The sequence below is a fragment of the Phoxinus phoxinus genome (assembly GCF_949152265.1).
Source record: "Phoxinus phoxinus genome assembly, chromosome: 4".
NCBI classification, from domain to species: Eukaryota; Metazoa; Chordata; class Actinopteri; order Cypriniformes; family Leuciscidae; genus Phoxinus; species Phoxinus phoxinus.
In genome coordinates, this window is record NC_136879.1 from 25,047,133 (window position 1) to 25,072,199 (window position 25,067).

General features: G+C 36.6%; 2 protein-coding genes across 5 annotated transcripts; both read right to left on the reverse strand.

The window, feature by feature from the left end:
* Positions 1 to 889: 889 nt before the first annotated feature.
* Positions 890 to 3,692, reverse strand: mrps23 (mitochondrial ribosomal protein S23). Of its 2 annotated transcripts, none has more exons than XM_079609484.1 (5): positions 3,493 to 3,692; positions 3,009 to 3,188; positions 1,674 to 1,751; positions 1,456 to 1,579; positions 890 to 1,374 (listed from the first exon to the last, which is right to left on the reverse strand). In XM_079609484.1, exons 1-5 carry the CDS (start codon positions 3,534 to 3,536, stop codon positions 1,231 to 1,233), a joined length of 570 nt encoding a protein of 189 aa, XP_079465610.1. In that variant the 5' UTR covers positions 3,537 to 3,692; the 3' UTR covers positions 890 to 1,230. The 2 variants fall into 2 exon arrangements, with proteins under 2 accessions (XP_079465610.1, XP_079465609.1); XM_079609483.1 differs by having other exon boundaries at positions 890 to 1,377; positions 3,493 to 3,671.
* Positions 3,693 to 4,250: 558 nt separating this feature from the next.
* Positions 4,251 to 18,672, reverse strand: nos2b (nitric oxide synthase 2b, inducible). 3 transcript variants are annotated; one of them, XM_079609464.1, is made up of 26 exons: positions 18,536 to 18,672; positions 14,730 to 14,806; positions 14,549 to 14,650; positions 14,222 to 14,370; positions 13,395 to 13,557; positions 13,221 to 13,312; positions 12,974 to 13,115; positions 12,632 to 12,771; positions 11,749 to 11,923; positions 11,557 to 11,658; positions 10,148 to 10,342; positions 9,899 to 9,981; positions 9,589 to 9,733; positions 8,724 to 8,828; positions 8,483 to 8,532; positions 8,219 to 8,393; positions 7,979 to 8,099; positions 7,573 to 7,651; positions 7,216 to 7,406; positions 6,968 to 7,134; positions 5,906 to 6,116; positions 5,681 to 5,768; positions 5,463 to 5,584; positions 5,214 to 5,362; positions 4,726 to 4,920; positions 4,251 to 4,561 (listed from the first exon to the last, which is right to left on the reverse strand). In XM_079609464.1, exons 2-26 carry the CDS (start codon positions 14,790 to 14,792, stop codon positions 4,523 to 4,525), a joined length of 3,243 nt encoding a protein of 1,080 aa, XP_079465590.1. In that variant the 5' UTR covers positions 14,793 to 14,806; positions 18,536 to 18,672; the 3' UTR covers positions 4,251 to 4,522. The 3 variants fall into 3 exon arrangements, with proteins under 3 accessions (XP_079465590.1, XP_079465589.1, XP_079465591.1); XM_079609463.1 differs by lacking the exon at positions 18,536 to 18,672 and having other exon boundaries at positions 14,730 to 14,967; XM_079609465.1 differs by lacking the exon at positions 18,536 to 18,672 and having other exon boundaries at positions 14,222 to 14,285; positions 14,555 to 14,650; positions 14,730 to 14,754.
* Between the last annotated feature and the right edge of the window lie 6,395 nt (positions 18,673 to 25,067).

Genomic DNA, 25,067 nt, shown 5'->3' on the forward strand with positions numbered 1-25,067 from the left:
TGCTCTCTAAGTGGTGCTTTTATGAAGTCTGCAGTACTTTGAAGTGTCTTTAGAGACAAAAACAAACACTAACAATCAAGTGTATGCTCATTTGTTGAGTCATGTCTTTGTTTTCTTTAAATTACTGGTGCAAAAATGATTCACATCCTTGAATTATCACATTGTTCCTGGTACACGAAACCATAAATGGTTGTTAACAATTTCCTAATTGATTAACCAATAACTATTCAAGGACATTCCCACAAGGCCATTTGTGGAATATTGAAAGTAATGTTCTTCAGCAGCTAATAAAGCCTTCAATCATCTTGGAAAAGAGGTCTGCTAGAAACATTCATGTTCTGCCAAATTAGATCGTATATTCAGCTCATACCACAGAATTTTTATTTAATTCGTGTCTAGGCAATTACAGAATACTACCCTTCCATTGGTCAAATAATTTTTTCATTTTTGGTGTCCATGTTCCAGTGTTGGTCTGTCTCTAATTATTATTGTACTATGGTACAAACACAAGTGAGCAAATGTCAGTAATTCTTTCCATCAAATATTTTGGTTGAACATTACTCTGAAAGAGTTGGAAAATGCTTGGAGTTTAACACAATGGCATTTGTGAAGTAATTTGAAGTCTGTGCAGATCAGCTCTCCATCGATTTTATATTGATGAAACATAATAAAAAAAACTAAAAAAAACGTTTTGCAATTTACAATTGTGCTGAGGATGTATTTAAATGCAAGAGTGCATCGGTAACAAGGATGCGGTAAAAATAAAAAAAGGGTGGGGGGTAATATGAATAAGAATCATAAGTTTATAGAGTGACTCTGAAACCTGGAACTGAAACACTGATTTACAACGCAGATACTTTCCCACTTCTGTCGTTAATGGACTTGAAAGTACTTTCATTAAACACTCCACATATTTTATTACACAGACATTAGACACTTTCACAGGAACGAGCCACTTACTAGATCTGTATTATAAAGTCTCTGCTTGGCCATAAAGACCTCAAGCCAAAACCCTTTTGACTGTGCAAACATGTCTTCAACATCTCTCATTTGACACCAAGAGGGGAAAAGACACATGTTGCTCTTCTGGGTTTGCATAGTGTCCAAAACAGAACAAACAATATCTGTGTCATGGTATTTGACACATCAAAAATGCACGATTGAGCAGCACGTTGGTGTGCTGGAGGCAGGAGCAGTTTATGTTGTCCTAACAGAGGAGAAGTGGTATATTTATGATGACGTCTGGCCGTCAGGGTTCACTGTCTCTGCCTGTGGCTGTTTCTCTGGAACAATCGTCTCTGTGTCTCTTTGCAGCTCTGCCAACATGTCAGTCAACTTCATGTTCAGCAAAGGGTTCCGAGACTCTGGTGCCACCTGCTGGTTATAAAGAAACATGATGGACAGTGAAGAGACAAGTAGGCTAAATAACAATTCAGCTCTCAGACTTGAACTCACCCCCGGTCCTCCTCTCTTTCTTAGATAAACTCCCTCTGCGAGCAGTGCTTTTGCGGTCTCTTCAAACAGCACCTCAGGTTTGACATCTCCTCTGCTTTCTAATTCACTGTACATCATCACAAACCTGAACGATGAAGTACACAACAACTAAATGAAATGGCACAAAAAACACTCAGTGTACAGTACAAATATGTTTAATTTCCCATTATAAAACTTACCTCTGACATGAAGAAACAAAGTTGGGCTTGAGGAGCTCAAAAGCTCTGGGGCCATTACCATAAACCTCAAAGAACTTTCTACAATCACAGAAAAAAGAAAAGTAGATTTACTGTACAGGTTCCGACAAGCACGCAAGTTTAATGCAGTTATCATCAACTGATGGGCCGTGACCATGGGTTGGAGGTGTTTTCCGAAAAGGATCTGACAACAGTAAAATCTGGGACCATGTTAATATCATTTTAATTTAGATGTAGACTACTATTCAAGGGTTTGGGGTTGGTAAGATTGTTTATGTTTTTGAAAGTCTTTGAGGCTGCATTTATTTGATCAAAAATACAGCACTATTGTAATATTGTGAAATATTATTATAATTTAAAAGTAACTATTCTATTTAAAAAAATGTTTTAATTGAATTTAATCCTGTGATGCAAAGCATGATCCTTCAGAAATCATTCTAATATAATATTCGGTCCCACTTTATATTAAGTGGCTTTAAGTACTATGTATTTACATAGAAAAATAAGTACAATGTACTTATTGTGTTCATTTTTTATTGTAAAACACTTTTGCTGCTATTGCGGTGTGATACAGGTAAGGTTAGGGACAGGTGTGCTGGTATGGGTAAGTTTAAGGGTGGGTTAAGGTATAAGGGAAGGGGCAACAGTGTAATTGCAAATGTAATAACATACATTAATTACAGCTGTAATTACATGCAGGTATTTAAAAAATACAATAAGTCCATTGTATCAAATTAGTAATTTCAATGTAAGTACATAGTACTTAAAGCCACTTAATATAAAGTGGGACCTAATATTCTAATAAACTTAGTGCTATTTCTTATTATCATCATAAATCAATATTGAAAACAGTTGTGCTGCTTGATATTTTTGTGGAAATCGTTATATATTTTCACGATTCTCTGTTGAATAGAAAGTTCAAAAGAACAGCATTTAATATAAATCTTTTGTGACATTATAAATTAAATACTAAGTCTATCACTTTTCATGAATTGAATGCATCCTTGCTGTTTAAAAGTATTCATTTCTTACTGACCCCAAACTTTTAAACAGCAGTTGTGTATAGCACCAAGATCAAAATAAACAAACAAAATCAATAACGCATAACATATAATAAATTCATCAACAGAGATGGCACAAACATTAATAGCTGGAAGGGAGAAAAATATAAAGTACAAATGAAGGGCACAGACTAGAGTGACCATAAATATAGTCTATATATCAATGACCATGGGGAGAGCAATACTGCTAAAAGCAAAGATTTTAAATTAAGTTACTAAGACGATACGGGGTTTGGACGGGTTTGTTTGGGCTTACGCTCGTATTTCATCCTCCTTGTATAAGATTTCAGGAACAGTATCTTCTGCATGTTTTTTCAGTGGTCTCACAGGTTTCTCGTAGAGTGGCTCTCTCTTAGGAGGAAAAGCAGCATACACATCAAACCAGATGGGCTTTTCCTCCTGCTTGATGACTCCAGCTCGAATTAAATCACGAACCCTTTGCAAACAGCATCACAATGAGTGTTATGAATGACGAGCAACACATGCGTGTGTCAGCAAAATGCTCCAAAAATATATTTAACACTGCTCTGTTCTAGAGTCAAGGTGTCAAAGTTTTTACTGACAAAAGCAATTACTAACGTTATATATCCACCATACACGATGTCTTTGTTTAATAATTTCTTGGAATTATACAACGATTTTACATAGTACACCTTCATATTACAACATACATTGTTTAAACACATTTATATCATTAACCTTGAAATGATCTCAAAAAGCATGCTGTCGCTAATGCTTACCGGGTAAAAACAGTACCGAATTTCTCAAGTCGACTTCCAGCCATAATGTCTATGATAATACAAATTTAATTCGATATCAATATAACGTTATACAGAAAAGAGATGAAAATGTGAGTTACAAAGCACTCTGCTGCAGCAGCATGGATACACTACTTCCGGTATAACTACGGATACCCATCATAGACAAACTACAAGGACGCGAATAAAAATTGTATTTACCATAAACATACATTTACAACTTTATACATTGTAACACTGTGAGAGGTGATTATAAAAAGTATAAGACACATGAGCATATATAACAATAAACACACTGAATTAAAGGTAGCCTCGTGGTTTAAACTGAATGTGAGTGAAGTGACTAACAGAAAGTGAAAAACAAACATATAGGCTATAGCCTATCTATCTATCTATCTATCTATCTATCTATCTATCTATCTATCTATCTATCTATCTATCTATCTATATATATATATATGCCTATGTTGCGCAATTTTTAGGTGACTGATTATATAAGCATGTGTAACATGTGCATGATAACTTTTTGGTTAAAAGGTCAGATGTTCTTGTGATTTGTGAAGCCCACAATAGAGAGGTGATTCCTGTTGTTTCATTGAGCATGGCAAATGTAGAATTCAAAAGAATAGTTCCTGCAATTAGATATAGACAAAAACACTACTCAAAAGGCTAACAAAGTGCAGGTCAGTCTTCCCACCCAAAAAAATAAAATAAATATATATATATATATATATATATATAAAAATGTAAAAATAAAAATAGTTTATTTACAAGTAGGAAATAAAATGTTCTCTTATTAGAACTGTACATTCCACAATTAAATACATTGCTGCTACTTTTTTGTGTGTGTTTCCAGTGTGTATTTGTGATTTCTTATTTATTTGACTCCCTCTTAGTTGAGAGGTTTTGGCATTATTTTGGAAACTGTATGAAAATAAATTCAATTCAAATGTCCCCTTTTCTGGTGTGTTTGGATATTGAAAAGATCAAGATGCAAAAGTGATCTTGACCACTAGGATCCAAAGATGTCCTCATGGTAACGGTTTTCATTCTGTGAACAAAAAGCATAACCATCTAAAATGAATGACCATATATCATTACAGACTGTAAACAATTCACCATTTCAGGGCAACTGAGCCCTCTTAGGAGCATAAATGCTGTAAGACATTATTATCTAAAGCAGCTATAAAATGTGTCAACATGCTGAAGGTTAACCTTGAGTCTTGACAGATACTCCTCAGCCTGAGTAAGAGTGATGCCCAGCCGGCTGACTAAGATTTCCAGGATAGTGGCGGCCACATCATGAGCCATGTTTATGCCTCCACAGATATACAGATGTCCTGGATTATGGTGCAGAACCTCAAAGACCGTGTCATTCAATTGCTCTCGCAAGATATCTTGGACATAAACCTGGACCAAAAACAAATGCAGAATGTCTATAAGCAACGACTAGAGAATGTTAACAGCCGTTCAGAGTAATTTTTTAGATCTGATTGAAAGTAATTATTAATATTTTGTGTTATTAACCTCAGCAAAAAGACATACATTTCAAAAACAAAATTATTACAATTAACAATAATAATTGAAAAAAAAAAATGGATTATGATTGTAATACTATCACTTGAGATTATATATATATATATATATATATATATATATATATATATATATATATATATACACTACAGTTTGTGTTTGTCTACCTTGGGTTGTCCAGTCTGCCTAGAATAAGCTGTTGTGATACTGTTTAGAGTGCCATGATCTCTCATGTCCAGAGTCTCTTCTTTGTAAAGATGATCAGTATCTGAATCCCGACAACCGAACACAAGTGTCATCGGACTCCCTTTCAGACCTTGGAGAAATAACAACTTGAGGGTCAACAACTTGAGGCAAGCTAATTTCAGTGGACTTTTTGAAACGACTTGAATGTGAACAGGGATCAAATTCAATACCTGTTTTTTTCAAGTCATAGAATCGCTGTTGCCAAAAGCCACGGAAGGGAGCAATGCCGCTCCCAACTCCAACAAGTATGCAGGGAGCACTAGGGTCGGATGGAAGGTGGAACCCGTCAGAGCTGGAATTGTTGGAAAAGTTAGTTAATTATGAGGGAAAACACCTTGAGCTGCATTTCTCTCTCAGAAACATCTTGAGAATGTGAAATTAAATGTACCTATTGACAAAACATGGCACCATGTCTCCTTCTTTGATGGTATTGAGCCAGGTACTGCAGAGACCAAAATGCAGTGGACCTTTTCCCTCTAAACAGCGCAGGACACATGACAACAACAAATACATTTCTTTAATGATTCTAGAAGTTATCCGTCTAGAAAGTTCCATTGTTCAGGTATCAGTTAATAAATGATCAGAGAATCTTTGGGAATATGGTTTCCTCTACCCTGTGTGTGATAGCTGACCACTGCCACAGTGAGGTGGAGCTCCTGAGGGTGGAGGTCTGGGGAGGAGCTGATGGAGTAAACACGTGGCTTCAGTAGAGGCAGCTGGCTGAGGAGGAAGGCAGCAGAAAGTTCCAGAGAGGAAAACTCCTCTAACACCTCAAGGAAGGTAGGTTTGTAGAACTCCTTCCATGTTGTGTAAACCTGGAAGTCCTGTAGAAGAGGGATGTATTGGTATGTATTTAGCTAATAAACTCCATTGACAACTATTCATGATAATTGCACACAATAGACATTTTTCATAAAAGATGAGGATAAGCATTCATGAACCCATTCTTTTGTAAATCATTGCATTCAATATGCTGCAAGGAGACATTTTATGAAAGAATTTGTGTTTCATTTATATGCAGGTTCTTTGTTATGAAGACCCGAACATGTAGGCTACTAAACGTAAAGCATTTTATTATCAATAACGCTTTTAGCATAGGCTACTACTTTGGATTTTTCAGCATGAATAATTAATTTACACAAGACATATTTTACTGTATATTGCCTTAAAAATGCAATATTAAACTGGTTCCAAATCTTTTTAACTTGAACTGAATGACATTCGGGTCTGTTAACGGTTCTCGCACGTGCATTCGGGATGGCGTTCAAACGATTGACGAGTAGGCTTTTTTTTAACGAATCAAAAACACACAACAAAACCAGTGTGGTTCAATTCCCACATTAATGATTAAAATGAGTCGGTTCTTTTTTAGAGAATCAAACAAAGCGTGTATAGTCTGAAGCTATAACGAATGAGTTCAATTCCTGAAAAAAGACTTCTAATGAGACTTTTTTTTCAGGAAATGAAAAAAAAAAAAAAAAAAAAAAAAAAAAAAAAAAAACTGTAAATGTGCCTTTTATAAGGATTTGCAAAAAATATATTTATTCTGAAAAATACGGGGAAGGCATTTCTTTCCTCTATATTTATCCCAAGTTACTAAAATACCCTAAAAGTTAAGTTGTTAAATTCTCATCCTTAGTTCTGAAACATCTGTGAGTGTCAAAAAATGACTTACTGTTGCTAGTGCAAAGAGGCGCTGCCTGTGATCTTCCTGCCCTGCCATCTTTGAGAGTTTGCGGAGGAGGCTTTGTGAGGGTGGGCTGGTGACATCAAGATAGTAAGTAAGAGATTGGGCAAGAGGACACGGTGGTATTCGTTCATCTCTCTGCCACCTTTCACCATCTGCAGGACAACATTATTAGGTATCATTATGTTATTATGTGTAAGACTTCCATTATGTAATTAGGTTATATGGTTCAGTACCAGGGTAGGAATCACTGAGGAATTCCAAGTGAAGGCTCTGGTTGATAGGAGGGGCACTGGGCAGATGCTTTAGGATGCCAGCTACTAATTCAGGTGAGTTCCCTGGGAAAATCCTCACATGGTCTCCAGGGGCAAAGTTCAAGGGCTCAGTGTTCCCATCCATCTCCAGCTCCACCATTATTGTAGACCGACTAAGATCATGTAAAAATAAATAAATACTGTTATATTGTGTGAGAAAACAACAAGGCACATGTTTCAGAAAAAATAAAAGCTTAGAATAATATAATAAAAATAAACTATAATAATAATAAAAAACACAAATGCACGAATATACAGTAAGTTGGTTTGAGAGCAAACCTTGAATTCGGGCTCTGTAGATTCTGCCTTCTCTTCAGCTTCATGGGAACCACAGCTTTAGAATGGAGAGCTGACAGAGCTGTAAAACCAAGCCAGATGATAATAATAATAATAATCTTGCATATCAGTTAATATGATTCTTGAATACTCATTTCTGATTGTTAAACACTCATTATGATTTCTAAATGGCATTTTTGAATCTAAAATGTAACTAAGCATTTCCAAATTCCTACATAATATCGCACTGTATATAAATCTGCCATGCAGCATTTAAAAAAAAAAGAGAAATGGCAAGAATATTCTCAATATAGCATTTTTGCTTATCATTTTAATCACTTTGCAGGTTTCATCAAGCATAATTTTCCCTTGATGTTTTTTCAAAGAAATAAAATGGTATTAAATGTACCTGCGACTCGGTCAAGTGTAAAGCTTTCATTCTGAACTCTGTGCCTCTGCGGATCCCAGGAATCTGCCAGACCATCGCTGCCTGGAAGCTGCCCTTGAATGTTAAACACCTTGCATGCATCCTTTACATACAGAAAACAAACATCTCATGATTCATTTTACCGTTCAGCGAAGTACAGAAAACAAAGGATGCTCAATGGTTATTTTATTACTTGTATGTCTTATATTCTTTTATTTAGACCTTAAAGGCTGTGCAAGCCCAGGCTGAGAAAGCTTCCTCCTGTCCGTTCAACTCATCTCCCTCTCCTGTGGAGGACACGCGGACGGCTCCCAGTGCCGCAAGCTTAGCATCCACTGCATGGGCAAACCCACAGAAGTGTGGGTACATTCGAGAGCCGAGGCCAAACACACAGAACCTGTGTGGGGGAAAGAAACAATTCAAACAATATATTCTACACAGACAGGAGTGGAGAGAAAATGAACGTAGAGGATTTTAAATACTGACCTGACTTTGTTTCTGAGGCTTTTCAGATTGAGAAGCTGCTTCTTGAAACTCTGAGAAGAAAGAAAAAAAAAAAAATCACATTCCAGTTATCAAACATATGTTGTGGTTATTGTACAAAGCAAATGACTTCTTCTTGAAGACCTTTTCATTTGAACATACTATAAATTCTGCATTATTTCATGTGATAACGTTTTTTTCCCCATTAAAATACAGTGGTCACTGTGCATAAATATATCCGCACCTCTCCATTTCCTGGACAGTCTCCATTGCCGAAGGTGCTGGTGACAACAATTAAGAGACTTTCGTTCTCAAGTTCAGTGAAGTTGTAGTCCTCCATGCAAAAAACCTGTATAAATAACACAATGTTTCAATTATGTCAATGTCTCAATGTCAAATCTTAGTGTTTAATTAAACAGTAGCCTATTCCTTTTATTCATTTATTACATATCGCATCTTAAAGTCCCCCTGTGCTGTAAATCAAGCTTTTAATGTTTATATGTCTATGTGGTGTTTTTAATGTGCTTTAAGACAAACCATGTGCAAATGCATAAGTCAGCACCATTGCTGAGTATTTTCCCTTTAAAACTGCAGTGAACCAAAGAGTCTCAAAAACGTGTCATTCCTGACTTTACAAACTACCCAATCACATCAACAGTCAAGCTATTTTAAGGCATGGATTTTTTTTTAAATATGTAATTTTGGTGATCAAAGATGAGTTAAGGGATCAAATTATTGACTACAGGGGGACTTTATAAAAAAGTGAAACTGGGTAATTTCCACGTTAGAGTGGGGTATTGTTATGAATATGCCACAAGTGTTGGTAATGATGCTCAATTTGAGTAGCAGAAAGCACTGTAAAAAAATATTTTCATGATTTATCAACTTTTTATCTTTTGTCAAATCCACTTCGATAACTAATGTGTGAAGATAACATACTATTTTGAGTTTCTGTTTATTAAACCATTCTTCTTTGTTGTAATTAAAAATTTGAGTTAATACAATGAAATCAATTTTAAGGCAACAAGGTAACTTGCTTTAAGTTAAACCAAATTTTTTTTTTACAGTGCGATAAGTTACATATGAATCGGAAGTGATGGTCCTCTTACCCTGGAGCTGAAGGCACAGTTCATCATGGCATTTAGTTTCTTAGCAAAAGTCTGTGATTTCCCCGTTTCTGTGGCGTAGAGAACGGTGCAACGCACCCTCTTGGCCAGGACTGATTTAATGAGTGTCTGAGAGAAGAGCACTACTCTAAAAGAGAGAAAAGAAAACAAGAATTTTAGCTCTACTGGCTGCTCACCAAATGTCCACAGCTAACCTTTCAAATATTCATTGCATTGTTGCAGACAGATCTCTTCTGAGAGAACAGCACTGTGTTGTTCTGGTTGAGGAAGTGTGAATATGATATTGTGGTACCTGATCAATCCTTTGAAGCTGATTGTACACCTCCTCACTTTTCTATTCTTGTCCTTCCACTTGTATGTCAACCACGGTTCAGGCTTTAAATGGCAAAAGATGAAACGCATTAAGGCAAGAAGAACATCCCAAAACTTTAGTTTGGATATCATCATACTTCACATACTGTAGCTTTTTATACCACTAGACTAGATAATTCCAGCAATGCAGCTTTTCTAATGAATGCACAATATATATTTAGGATGATACCTGATAGTAGAAAAAGGGTGACAGGATGTAGTTCAGCATTTCCTGGTGATACACAGGAGTTAGGGATCCAGACATTGGCGGCACCAGCCAGACCCAATCGGCTGGACAGCCTCCACGCAGACGCACCTCCATCTCCATGTGCTGCATGAAGGATTCTGATGCAGAATGGTGGTCAGTAATGGTGACCTTATTTTTCTGTCGGTTAGACAAAAAAGGTCATAAAACTGAATAAACATTTAACAAGGACAAATTTCCTCTTAACCCAATTATTGACTAGTGCAGAATAACTTGTATGGTGTGCATAAATGTGAATAATTTACGAATCTTATTTTTGTTTAAGTCAGTGAATTATGAGTTTTAATAGGTATACTTTTAACAGCAAATCATTAAAATAAAATACAAATATTTTTGTAACTATTTCACGTTTTGAGAAATTGGCAGTGCTGGGTAGATTACTTACAATTTGTAGTTGGTTAATGACTCCAAATTACATGACAAAATTGTAGTTAGTAAAGAAACCCATATAACCTGACTACTTTTTGATTAATTTTACTTTTGACCTAACTTGTTCATCACATGAATTTGATAATCCTAATTTATTATCTTAAAGTCTCAGGTGGTTCAGCTGACAAAAAAGTTGGGGAATCCCTCCACTGCATGTAAATATGAAATGGCATGAATTTGTACATTTTAATGTGTTTGAAAGACAAAAGCCTTCCAAAGACAGTAGTACATGATAAATCACTAAATGACATTAATTATTATTTGAATTATCACTCAGTGTTCGTCAAGAGCTGATTAGATATGCAATGTTGAGAAAATAATTATTTAAAAAAATTATGATTTCTGTAAATCGAGAGATCAAATGCTGTGTGGGTCTCAGTTTTCAGTGATAGTCACATGAGTCACAAACCAGTCAGGTTTAGGGGCAGTTTACACAACATCATTTTCAACTAAACTTTTTATGCGTTTTGGCATGTAAATGAACGTTTTGTGGGCCTGAAAACACAAGCTTTTAAAAACAGGATGAACAGGGATCATTTTGACAATGTTGCCGTCTGTACATTAAAAACAAAGGAATATCTTTTCTATTTTCAATACATAATTTTCATGTAAACGTATCTTCAGTGGGTCCTAAATATCGCAAGTTTCCATACAAATTCATACGAAACTGCCACCATTTAAAATACAGTAGTCAACATTTGGTTCAGAAAAGTTAATCAAAGTTGTCCTAAGACAAGAACGGGTATTGTTCAAAAGGTATGTATAACTTTGATGAAAGGTTTTGATACACTTCAAATGTTGACTACTGTAGTTAGTTTCTCATGAAATCGGGAAAAATACATTAATATAATTATACAAAATCCTCTGTCTCTCACAAGTGTTTAACAATTATTTGCTTTGTTTACCTGAAAACTATGCATCACTGCGACATTGATGGCCACCAGGGCCTGGTCCTTCCATAGCGAGGACAGTTTTTGCGTCTCCAAGCCCATTCGGCGGCCAACCCGCTGCAGGACATAATAAAGTGAAAGAAAATCAGCATCAAAGATCCTCTTCTTGACTGTAAATCTTTTAAGCAGTAAGAAATATTGTAGCACCTCAAGAACATTGTAGCGTTGGGCATCACAGAAGTCCCTCACTCCAATCTCAGTGCCCATGTACCAACCGTTAAAAGGACATGCTGGGAATTCAAGACCACCAATCTCCAGCAACATGTTGGACACTGCAGGCAACGCATACCATCGGAGATTCAAATCCTTAAACCACTCGTATCTGAAGAAGTGAATTAAACCATCCAATTTTAATGGCATGCAAATGCATTGGCATATATTTAGCTACCAGTTCAAACAAACCCTTGACCATGTTACTAAATAAAAAAAGACCCATCTTATTTTCATCCATTTTGCTGACACAAATCCATAACACTTCTAGGTCTGCATGATTGCACCATTATTGGAGCCCATCAAACAGCACTTTGGTCAAATTCACATGGTAAACTAATTAGGTAGCTTTCTAATGTGAGGTGTTGGAGTGAGTCTGGATTGACTTTAGGCCTCACTGGTTAACTCATTTGTAAGGTCTGGATGAAAGAATGTGGCATAGAGACAGGCTGTTTTAGGATTGAATGGCTTTGCCACTCTAGCCTGATATTTAGGTGCCTAGGAGCGTTTGACTTTAAAGGTCCTCTCAATGCGAGCTCTTAAAAAGAAAAGCCTTGCATAATTTTCTGTTCAAGAAGCAAACAGATTGGAGTGCAAGTCATCTCAGAAATCGGTGCACCTCAGTCAAGAGCTCTGGTGGTCTGTGTAAACAACATCACACTCAAATTTAGACAAGCCACAAGACCGAATGTCTGACTTTGAGTCTTTGTACTAGAACCCTTGATGCATGGTGATGTTTTCAATCCATTAGCGTTTTGAATCTACGGCGAGCATGTTTTCCCAGCCAGCTGGTATACAGTACAAGCTCTAGGTCACTTACTGTGGGTGCTCCATGTGAACTTCCAAAATTAAATGCTGGGGAATTTCAAATAACTGAGGGTCCTCTCCATTAGCTTGTAACACCAGTGGAAGCACATCAAATAGACCATACTTTGGTGTCCACCCAAGCTGGATGCACATCTGTTAAATATGGGTAGTTGACAAGACATTAATGCGGTATATATTATAAATATATATTTTAATATAAGTTAGTATTACCTCATATTAAATGAAAGACTAAAAATAATACTTGGTAATATTCAGACAGACAGATACTGTAGATTGATATTCTAAAAATTATAAAGAATATAGATCATTATAAAGAAAATAGACTGGTATCTACCTCTGTGAAGTCAACACTGGCAGGATCTCCTATTATTGTACCATCTGTCATCTTATAGCCAGCATATCGTACGAGCTGACTATTCCACACGAGGAAATCATGTTGCCCATCAGTTCTTTGAGGAAACACAGTGATGACAGACCTGTGAAAATAAATCTCTTTATTGTGACAGCATCACGTCAAATGTACAAAGACAATGAAGATGAATGGTTTATTAAAAAGCTCAAATAACACATTCATGGTTTACCTCAGGTTGCCTCCATTGGTAGCAAACTGAATATGATCGCACAACATCTGAAACATATCTTCAGTAGATCTGCAATTACGTGCATCAAACAGCTGGAAAACACGAGATGTAAATAGAACTACAGTATACGACTACACATATGATACATGTTTTAGTCCAAACTAGAGAAACTACCTGCAAATTAGCCCACTGAATTCTGCCAATGCATCTGGGTGCATTTCTCCATGCTTGCTTAGCCCCAAATTCCAGTTCTTTTGTGGTGAGTTGATATGACCCAGTAGCATCTATTTCCTTAGCGACTTCCTCCACACGAGACAGGTGCTCCTCAATTTTTGAGCTGAATAACAGATATAATTCAGTCATATAACCTACCATTTTTACATTATGGCATTAAACGAAAGAAAAAAAACCAAGAATGTAACCACTTGTTCAGTATTAGAGTGGACTAACGGTAAAATATGACCCATCAACCATTTAAAACCCATTTTGATCTACCAAAAATTGTCTATGGTGGCTATAATTTGTTACATTTATATAGCGCTTTATCTGAGACCTCAAAGCGCTTTACATAGAAGGGGGGGAATCTCCTCAACCACCACCAATGTGCAGCATCCACTTGGATGATGCGACGGCAGCCATATTGCGCCAGAACGCCCACCACACACCAGCTTACTGGTGGAGAGGAGACAGAGTGATGAAGCCAATTAGTATATATAGGAGGATGATTAGGAGGCCATGATGGACAGCGGCCAAGGGGCAAATTTGGCCAGGATGCCGGGGTTACACCCCTACTCTTTTTCGAAGGACATCCTGGGATTTTTAATGACCACAGAGAGTCAGGACCTCGGTTTAACGTCTCATCCGAAGGACGGCACTCTTTTGTCAGTATAGTGTCCCCGTCACTACACTGGGGTGTTAGGACCCACACAGACCACAGGGTGAGCGCCCCCTGCTGGCCTCACTAACACCTCTACCAAGGCTATGACCTTATAGGTTCTTACTTTTTAATTGACTTGTAGTACTGATTGATGAAGTCAATAGCTTGCATGAGGATGTCATCAGAGCCTGGCAGGGTGGAGGAAGGACAGCGCATCAGAGTCTTTGGAGTCATAATAGAGCCTTCACAAACCTTAGACGTGCAAACCTGGCTCTAAAAGAGAAGGGGGGAAAGTTCAAACTTATCCTGTACTACTCATCATCCCATGCAATTACCAAAATAGCTTAATTTGAAATGAGACTCTATAAAAGGCGGCAATGAGAAACTTTAGACACATACAGTAAAATAGAACTAAAATATTTCAGTGGGACATGCTTATAAATCTGCTCACCTTAACTGCTTTGTGATGTAATGTATCCCGATGGCACGAACCATCCTGGTAGTTCTTCACTTGCTTGGAAAATGGGCATCGATTTACCTTGTTCTCCCATTGCTAGACAAAGCAACAGACCTTAAGGGTATTGCATTTCATTGATGACATTGCATATCATGTCAGTTGAAGTTTTGCTCACCATATTCGGCTTAACCTGGTGGAGTATTACATCCTTGTTGTCTTTAGTGGCCTGGTTCCCCATATCTCCCTGAAACACTGAATAGAAAATCAGTTAAATGAAATATTGAAGGACAGGTTTTGATAACACTGCTGGGTGTCTATATGGGTCCACTCTATACAGAGTGTTAAAAAGTAACACTAACGCAGTGTTGCTTTTAATTAGATGATTAAGTTATTATTTAAGGCAGGGGTGGGGAACGTTGGTCCTGGAGAGCCACTCTCTTGCAGAGTTTAGTTCCAACCCTAATCAAACACACCTGAACAAGCTAATCAATGTCTTCAGGATCACCAAGGCTACAATCAGGTGAGTTTTTTCAGGGTTGGAGTTAAACTCTGCAGGACAATGGCCCTCCTGGACCAACGTTCCCCAACCCTGATTTAAGGGATGATTGACCGTTATTGAGGATACCTGCTATTAACAAGTAGAATCACTGAAGGAAATATGAAAAAAAAAAGACGAGCAGAAACAGAAGAGCTACAACTGACTTCCAGCCACAGGCTTGGATGAAATCAACTGAAAATAAAAAACTACATTCAATCTAAGATCTCAGCAGAGCAGTGGCGGAGCCAGAGGGGTGGGGGACATATAAAATGTCATTTCCACAACTGTTTTTCCACATCTGTCTCAATTGAAGTGATAAAGACAGGTTGGCTTGGCAAGGACATTGTCTGTGCTTAAAAGCAAAGTAGTTTATTACCTATAGTACTAAACATATAGTGTAAACACATAAACTGTACATATAATGTCAAATGAGGGACTGATTGGAAGCTGGTGTGTGGTCCGCTATGATGGGAATCCTTATGCAGGCCTAATCCAAGATGTGAACTCAGAAAATGGAGCCTTGGTGAAAACCATGAGCCAGATTGGCAAGAACAGGTGGTACTGGCCTATGAATGATGACATAATTTGGTATCAGCCAGAGGACGTTGTAAGGTTGGTTCCAGAGCCTCAGCCAGTGACGAAACGTCACATGATGTTGGATCCATTAGTGTGGGAGGAAGTACTCACCGAATTTGACTGTGAGTGAACCTTGGCTAATATACGGGTGATTTTAAAATTCAAACAGAAAGTATGAATTATAACCCAAATCAATCAAATCTAATATATATAGTTTCTTGTATTTCTTTTCAATTTGGCATATTTTAAACATGTTGAACACTTGTCCCTTGGGTTCACCTGTTCACCTGTGAGTGAACCTTGGCCCATATACACTGCTCTTGTTCAGGGAGTGGTGAAACATTTCACATTTTCACAGAAATTATCATTTTGATTTTTTATGAAAACATGAGGATGATTGTGTTTATGATATTGTTTTTGTTTCAAATAATTTGTGACACATGGAATAAGTTATCTTTTTTATTACTACTGCTGTTAGGCCAGTTGTTCATCAATACACTATCCCTGTTTAAAATAAAAATAAGAATAAACTTCAAACTTGAATTTGAGATTCATTTTGTCCTACACATTGAGGTCATGACTCACTTTTGCATTTCCATCATTTATAATTCTTCTACAGGTTTTATATCTGAAATGCTATTTTCACCATAACCCGCCTTTCCCTTGTCATTTCCACAACCACAAATATTTTTTGGTAAAACATTTAAAAAAAATAAAGTTAAGGTAATGATGGTGGTGGTGTTGATTATTTAGCAGTTAAGGGTAAAGTATATGTATATGAGTTGAAAAATATCCGATTTGAAAATGTTAGAAATATGAATGAAAGGTTTCAGTGGCTTAGTGTTCAGAGTTTTTTTGGTGTTAACTTTGTAAAATCTTAACAGTTGCATTTCAGAGAAATAAATCAATTTACAATTTGGAAAGATGCAAGTGTGATGTGTAACCCAATATATTTATAACTACAAATATTTTAACATTTTGGTTGAAAACACATGTTTTTGTGCGGTTGTGGAAATAACTATTTATTGTGCGATGTTTGGAAAAAATGTACAAAAATACATATTTCATAAAAATCAGCACAGCCAACTTCAGGGCAGGTATCTATACTGGGAAACAAATTATGCCAGTAATATTTTAATAATTTTTTTTTAATTTTATGAAAATGTCCAGGTCCAAAGTGTACCATAGTTGGAGAATCACCCAGGACTGAAGTTTTGGGGGCGTTGATGGACTCGATCTACTCATCCGTGTTTTGATCATCATTCTGAATCTGATCTGGATGTAGTCTTTTATATAAATAAATAAATAAATAAAAATCTCAGCTTTTTGCTCATGTTGCTTTTTTAATGAAACTTCCCAACATTTAAGTGTTGATAAAAAAGGATGCACAAAGCTAGAATAAAACTGATTATTTTGTTTAAAAGCAGAAGGTCTGTTTTTCTTTTGATATATTGCATGTTCAGATATTCATACAACAACATAATGGGGTGCCATGAAATTGTGAAAATGACAAACATTGCTGGTGGTGGCTGACAATTTTTTTTATTTTTTTTTTATTTTATATTTAATGGTGGCGGGAAAGAGTTAAGATAACAAAAATTGGTAATTGGATGATTAGATGTAACCATAGGCTGTCATATTTTTGCACAGGATCAATTAAACATGAAAAGAAAGGAAGAGATATCAGTTATTTTTAAAGAAACAAACAGACCCCAGCCCTTGCATCACCACTGGACCCCAGAGCAGCTCCCTATACTGAGGCTAGTCAGAGTCAGTGTGGTCAGACTTCAGGACCACCAAAAGCTCAGAGCATCTGCCAGACACAGGCAGTCAATCACACACTCAATTCAGGAATTTAAGTTGTTATGATTTTGTCAAATTAAAAGGTTAGTTCACCCAAAAAGAAGATATTTTAAAGCATGTTGGTAACTAAATAGTTTTGGGTTCTCTTTGACTTCCATAGTATTTTTTCTTTCTATATGGATGTTGATGGGAACCAAAACTGTGTGGTTACCAGCATGCTTTAAAATATCTTCTTTTGTGTTCTGCAGAAGAAGTTCATACAGGTTTGGACCTTTAAAATGTTGGTTCATGTGTGTTCCGTTGATGGCTGTGGCATTTATATTGTGATTATACACTAATGGTTCTTGTGTTATACATAGATGTATCAAGAGAGGACACAAATACCTCTGATTACTGTGTGTGTGTGTGTGTGTGTACCCCCGAAAGAAGCAGTGGCCACCCCCTGTATAAAATTCTAGTTCCGCCACTGCAGCAGAGGATGATTAAACGACTCCAAAAACAGCATTACCAGCTTCACTCATTACTAACCAGTCTGACATACTAGTAATGAGTGAAGCTGGTAATGCTGTTTTTTGGAGTTGTTTAATTACCAGCTTCTCTGCTGAGATCTTGAGAGATTGAATGTATTTTATCTTCAGTGATTTAATGTATTTTATCTGCAGTTGATTTAATCTAAAACATTGGCTGGAAGTCAGTTGTAGCTCTCGTGTTTCTGATCGTCTCTTTTTTTTCATATTTCCTTCAGTGATTCTGCTTGTTAACAGCAAGTTTCATCAATTATGGTCAATCATCACTTAATTAACTTCAACACCACTTCAGTGTTACTTTTTACCACTATAGAGCGGACCCATATAGACACCCAGCAGTGTTCATTTAACACCACAGATTTTGCTGTGATGTACATAACACATTATAAAACATAAATGATAATAGAAAAAAAAAAACTATTTTTATAAATTAAAGATACATGTATTTTATATTTTTAATATGCTTTTACATGCATCTAATATCTGTTATTATATGATATGCAGTAATGAATTTCATTAACAACGTGAGTTTCTTACCTTCGTGGCAGGTGTTAGGCAGTCCCCTTCTCAGTCTGCAATGTGACTTTCCCACTTTAACATGCTTATATACTCAACCTAGAGAGCCTGTTGGCGAGGGCAGGCCAAGAGTTGTTCTGGTCTTGGCATTGTGCCTTAAGGAGGGTTGGACGGTTACAGCCTGACCACAGTTTCAAATGTCATAATCTTACACCCATACTGGAATCTTCTAACTCCAGCATCTGCAATACATGTCAGTTTGATGAATCGAAAGGAAAACCATAACCACACCTCACCGGTTATCTGATAAACCTAGATCTGTATTTATTATTACTCTTTGACAAAATTGTCAATGAATGTAATGGATTAGATTAGATTAGAAAACTTTATTAATAGGGGGAAACTCACTTGCCACCATTGCACATTACAAACAACACAAATAGACAATTGAACATTAAAAACAACAAATAAATACATGCAAAGAATAAAACAACTCTGTAGAACACGGATACATTTGTTGTGGCAAAAACAATATTTAACAAACGCAGCATTCCCAGGCAAAAGAGACGTCAAGATTCACATTGTATTTAAAAGAAAAAGATATATTTATTCTTGCAAGAATAGTTCCCATTCTAGCCACACAGGCCAGCTGCAGGCGGGGGTGAAACCCCCAACCTTAACAGACCAGTTTGCAGGCAGAGTGAGACCTAGATAGGTGTTTTTCCGGTAGTCTTATAATGTTCTCATCGAAGCATTCTCTAAACACCCACCCCAGAGGGCAGGGACTGAGGAACCCCCATGGTTGCCTCAACCCCTCCCTAGCCTGGGGTCTCATCACCTCTGTCTCACTGTCACAAAAAATTGTGTAGCGGATGACCTTTGCATGGATGAATGAACAAAGTAGAAATAATATATTTGTATATCACAGATTTTATTCCAATTCATTCATAATATGATAATAGCATTTGTGAATGCTTTGATTTTACAGTTTTCATTCCACTCATTCATGTATTTACTGTACATTATATTGCAAATTTGCCATGCTTGATTATATTAACTTCAGGCCGTGATCCTATTGTGTTCAATAAATCTCAGTGTGCAGTGTTTCTGTTCATTATATGGCTTTTATAGGACTCAGTTTGAATTAGATTTAAGATTAGTTTTAAATAAGTTTTAGGTTTGCACAATATGCTATAGTGTTTAGTCTTGCGGAAATGTGTTATTGTTTCCAGGAAATGTGTCTTAGCAATTGGGTAAAGAGTACGCTCTTCTATTACCACACTCCCTAACAAGACAAGAGTGAGGATTTCACAAGACTTCCATAAATGACACAAATCCACATGAGGAATACAAAATCTCTCTTCTTCTTTCATTTTGAAAGCTCTTCAATGTAAGTCATCAAACTTTCTCACAGAAATTGCATGTACGTCATAATCAAATAAGTTTGCAATGTTTAGTTTTCTTTATATGATTTCTTTAGTGATCTATATCCTATATACAAGGAACAATTAATATTACATTTCTGTACATTACATACATATTTAGAAAATCACATAATTATCTGATTGTTTCCAAATAATAAAGCTGCCAGTTTGCAGAAATATTTGAATCATAAAGCAATCAGTGGGTTCCCATGATCTGTCCTCATCCTATTATCACTTTCATTATGCACAGCTTGGCTAAAAGGAACAATGGAACAATATATTGCAGCAAATGGACTGTACATGCTTGATTCACACAAGTTGATGTCATTGCTATTTAAACTTGATATGATCTAACTACTTTCGATTTTGCATTATGCAATAAAGTTTCCATCCATTTGTTTAGTAAATAATGAATGTCACACACAGCAACCATATCACAGGATTTGACAACCAAGACAACCGTCTAATTAATAGTCAACTCCTACATTTTAATTTAAACACAAATTAAACACAGTAACATACTGATGACTAGTTTTGTTTTTATAATGCATTCACATTTCTGTTGCATTTACTACTTTACTGTCTTAGCACCTTAACAAACTATGTTATGATGATAACAGAGTAACTTACTATTCTAACAAAATAAATCATTATCTGACATTTGACCTGGCTGTCATAAACACAAATTTTTACAGGCCAGCTTCCAGTAACTAGCAATAAATTCAATGATTTCTGCGAATTACTGCAGTGATTATTTGTCCGGGAAGGAAAAAGATCAAGTGTATCCCTGGAGAATGATTTACATAATCTATCATACATTGGATATGCTAAATGAGTAATTCTGTAGAATTCTTCCTCATTACCCACAATATCAGAAAAGTTTACATAACCAGGGGCCTATACCATGAAGCCGGTTTAGGTGGCTAGCTAGCTATGTTTCAGTTTAGTTACTTAAAACCCTAGGTTTTAGGTATGAAAGTAGTTCGGCTTTAATCAGTGTTTGTCGCCATGGAACTGCCTGGGTGGGCGTCAGTGCTCAATTGTGTATCACACACATTGAAAGTGTTTTAACATTTCATCTCTCTGCTTGGTTTGGCCATTTAAACTGCAAACTTAAGAACAAGCTTAACAGGATAGTATTAATGGTTAGTGAAATAGGAAAAACCCCAAAACACCTGACCCAAATTGACAGAATGAGGAAGAAAGCTAGGAAAATCACTGTAGATAGTAGCCTATACTCAGCCTCTTTCTGGCCAGTTTGTCTGGGAGGCGCTCGCAAGTCTGGGAGGCGCTCAGAGTGCCTCTGGCTAAAAGTACTTAAAATATATATTTTATTCCAAATGCCATTAGTATCCTTAATCAAACCAAGTGACAGCAACAAATTAGTTGTTATCTTAATGTATTTAAGTATAATTATTCTCATTATGATATTTTACATTGTTTCTTTTTTCTATTTCCTTTATATGTTTGAGACGTTGTCTGTATGTTTATGCAACCCAGTCTTTTCCTACTACGTATCTAGGCCTATACCACGAGTTTTCATTTTCATTTGGTGTAGTATTTACACACCAATATTCTAATTTTGACTTTGGGGTTTTCATAAGCTGTAAGCCATAATCATCAAAATTATAAGAAATAAAGGCTTGAAATATCTCACTTTGCATGTAATGAGTCTATATAATATATTAGTTTCACCTTTTAAGTTGAATTACTGAAATAAATAAACTTTTGCACGATATTTAAATTTTTCGAGTTTAACCTGTATATATATACACACTTTCTATCAATGTAAGATAAAGGTACACACTGCTAAACACACCCCTATACAGTATATAAAGTGTTCACCGAACAAATGTTTTTTTTCCCCTACTGTAAGCAAAATAAAATACTTGTACAGTGATCAACAAAAATAGTCTTGTCTTTTTATCTCCTTTATTTTATCTCTGTTCAGGCAGGTCTTGCATGTGGTATGCAGATAATTCTGCAGTATTTTCTCCTTTGACTAATACTACTGTTCTTCTGATAAAGACTATAACATTTTGTAGTAACAAATTGTAGTCGGTTACTGATTCCAAATAACACGACAAATTGTAGTGTTTTAAGTTAACAATCACATTGAGGTAATTTAAAGGGCTGGTTTACTGCTTTTTTTATTTGCATGATTGTGTTTATGGGGTGCATAAACACACCCTTCACCATACCTGGAGATTGGCATGGAGTACTTTTCATAAGATCATCTCTCAATGCAAATCAAACCAGCTATTAGGCTAACTGAAATAAAACCATGCCAATCTCTAGGTACAGTGAGGAGTGTGTGATGAGGTGGGGATATTTTAATTCCAAAGGCCAAGGGAACTTTATCAGGATGCATAGTATCCTGGATCCATGAAGTAACTGGCCTTTAAAAATAAAAATCTGCCTGCCTCTATGGGGATTTAACATAGGGGTGTCCAAACTTATGCACTCTGTATTTTAAGGAAGAACATTTATTTATTTACGATACATTATTCATTCACAAAGAAAATTGGTGTCCTTAAAGGTTGGATTTTTCCTATTTTTTTAAATTAAGGCATTAAGTTCAATTTCCAAAAGATGATTTTTATTCCTCTTTTTAGTCAACTTTAGCACGGGTGTCTAAACTTATGCATAGCACTGTAACATGTTTGTGTTCGTTTTTTTTTTTCATAAATTTCACCTTTATTGTAAGCCGCTCTCTCCTCTGTCATTTGAACGACCGGTTGACTTCCTGATTCTATGAAACCACTCCCTCAGAAACAGGCAATGGGCTCAGATTGGTTACCATCACCTTTACGGGCGAAAGTTGCATGTGCTCCGGTCAAATGTAAATAATGGTGTCAGTTTGAGCCAGAATCAGACCCAGAAAGCGGCAATGAAGAGAGTCAAGCAGAACCTCCCCAAACACGGCTCTTACAAAACGGTATGGTAAATTTTTTTATTATTATATATATTTTTTATATTCTACTAACGTTAGGCCTATTATTATTAGAATTTCTACGCGGTTATTTGAAAATGCTACTGCTGCTTGTTAGCTTTTGAGATACGCGTTTTCTCCTGATTAAACATTTAATATGAATAAATGAATAAAAGAAATGAAGTGTGCTGTTGCGATTACACTTTATACACGTTTGTCTTATTCACACAAAATAGCATCGAACTAACTGGCTAGCTACTATAAACAAACAGCATTGGCATTGGTTTACGTTCTTGATCAAATAAAAAAAAATTACGTCACAAAGTACGTGGAAAATACATTTACAAAATTAGTACATATTACAAATTCAGGTCCAAAATGTTTGTACGCATTTGTCGTAGACACACGAAATAGCATAACTAAGTGGCTACTAAAGCCAGCGCTGGCATTTGTTTACGTCCTTGATCAAATTAAAACATTACGTCTGAAATTATTAAGTAGGCTATTAACGTTACTTACAGGTTGTGGCCCAACAACTTCTGCCTCTGGTTTTAAAGTTGGAACTGCTTCATGTTTTAGTAACAGTTTCTTGTTGAATCCGGCATTGAATTCGTCGAGATGCTGGAAGCTGTCTTCCGTAAAATGCGCAGAACAGAGAGCTAAATTACGATAGTAATTTTCAGGAACATATTCAAACAGAAATTTTAGCCATTGTTGACGAACTACAGCGTCCGTAGGAAGCCCGAACACAGAAGACCTGACAGCTGGATGAAAATAACACTTTAGACGGCATGGCTAACAGCTCTCCACTAACTATTCCTCTTCGACAAAGCCGCAGAAATATGGCCACGCCCCCTTTTTCCCATATTCCGGAGGGAGGGTTGATGTAAATGTATGGGTTAGTTACGTATAAAACGCGGGAAGTATCTCGTTGTAGTCCCATTCGAGTCGTTTTTGTAGGCATTCAACTTCCTTATTTTTAAAAGACGATATCTCTGCTTACGTTGAACTTTCAGCACAGCAACTTTACAGATACTGTTCATGCACCAACAGCAACATTACACACTATTTAAAATGAAAAAAAGTGAAATCGCAATCAACCACCCCTTTAATTCACTACGTTTTGATTACTTTTGACCCAACTCATTTATCCCCAGCTAACAATGACCTGGCGGTCCACCAGCGTTTTTTGGGCGGCACAAAGTCAGCGGCTTGACACGGTCGGACCTCCGGCGGCACACCATCGGCAACCCGACCAATCTGAAAATGCCGTCAGTCTGCCAGCGTTTTTTGGGTGGCACGCCACGGGCGGTTTGCCGCAGCTGGGCCACCGTCGGTACACAGTGGCAAGCCGATAGTCAGTCCATAAGGCTACATTATAAATGTATAAAGCAATAGGTTTCATGTTAAAAATTTACTATAGAATCAAAAGCACAAAGCTGCTGTGCACATCCCAAACACCCAGATTGGGCTCAGGTGCAGGACAACTAAGTGATATAAACAAAAATAAAGAAGTGTGAAGGCATGATGAAGACCTAGTGTTGCCTTACCATTTTCCTTGAAGGCCCCAAACATTTGGTCTTAACAAATTACCAGTCATTTTAAGAGTTGAATCAGGGGCCTGTACCATGAAGCCGGTTTAGCTGGCTAGCCAGGTTAGTTTCAGTTTAGTTTGCACCAATCCTGTACCATGAAAGTGGCTTGGCTAGCTGCGTTCATTGCCATACCTGCTCCGGGGCAGGTTATGTTCTGAGTTCGAGATCGCAAACTGAAATTGAACCAATCAGATGCGAGCAGATGAGAAAAGTGACACATGTCTGACAAAAGTTACTTTGTTCATCTGCCATCATGGTACAGGGCCCTGCTCTATTACCACTTATTTTCAAACAGAATTTACAAGCATATGTTAAAAACATATCACCTCACAGAATCACGATGTGCTTAATCACTATTTATTTGCAGATACTTCTTGATCATTTTACAGTGCTGAATCCATCACCTGATAACTGTAACATAAGTAGAATCAACTGTAAGACTGTACATAAAATTATACAATATAAATGTCCTTCTAGAATGAAATGATATGGGATACTTTTTTGCAACATTTCTCTAAGATTTTTTTTCTTTTTTTCAGAAGATGCCCACAAGCCTACACACAGACAAGCAATGCACAAAAATGATGCTGTATATTAAATTA

What these genes read in the sequence shown, in the direction of transcription:
- mrps23 (XM_079609483.1), bottom strand. Translation starts at nt 3,536, where the DNA reads ATGGCTGGAAGTCGACTTGAGAAATTCGGTACTGTTTTTACCCG. An exon ending in AAGGAGGATGAAATACGAGC is followed by an intron (nt 1,752 to 3,008) that starts GTAAGCCCAAAC and finishes CTGTGATTGTAG; the next exon opens with AAAGTTCTTTGAGGTTTATG. An exon ending in GAAAGAGAGGAGGACCGGGG is followed by an intron (nt 1,378 to 1,455) that starts GTGAGTTCAAGT and finishes CTTTATAACCAG; the next exon opens with CAGGTGGCACCAGAGTCTCG.
- nos2b (XM_079609464.1), bottom strand. Translation starts at nt 14,792, where the DNA reads ATGGGGAACCAGGCCACTAAAGACAACAAGGATGTAATACTCCACCAG. An exon ending in ACCAGGTTAAGCCGAATATG is followed by an intron (nt 14,651 to 14,729) that starts GTGAGCAAAACT and finishes TGCTTTGTCTAG; the next exon opens with CAATGGGAGAACAAGGTAAA. An exon ending in ACTGTGCCTTCAGCTCCAGG is followed by an intron (nt 8,829 to 9,588) that starts GTAAGAGGACCA and finishes TTATTTATACAG; the next exon opens with GTTTTTTGCATGGAGGACTA.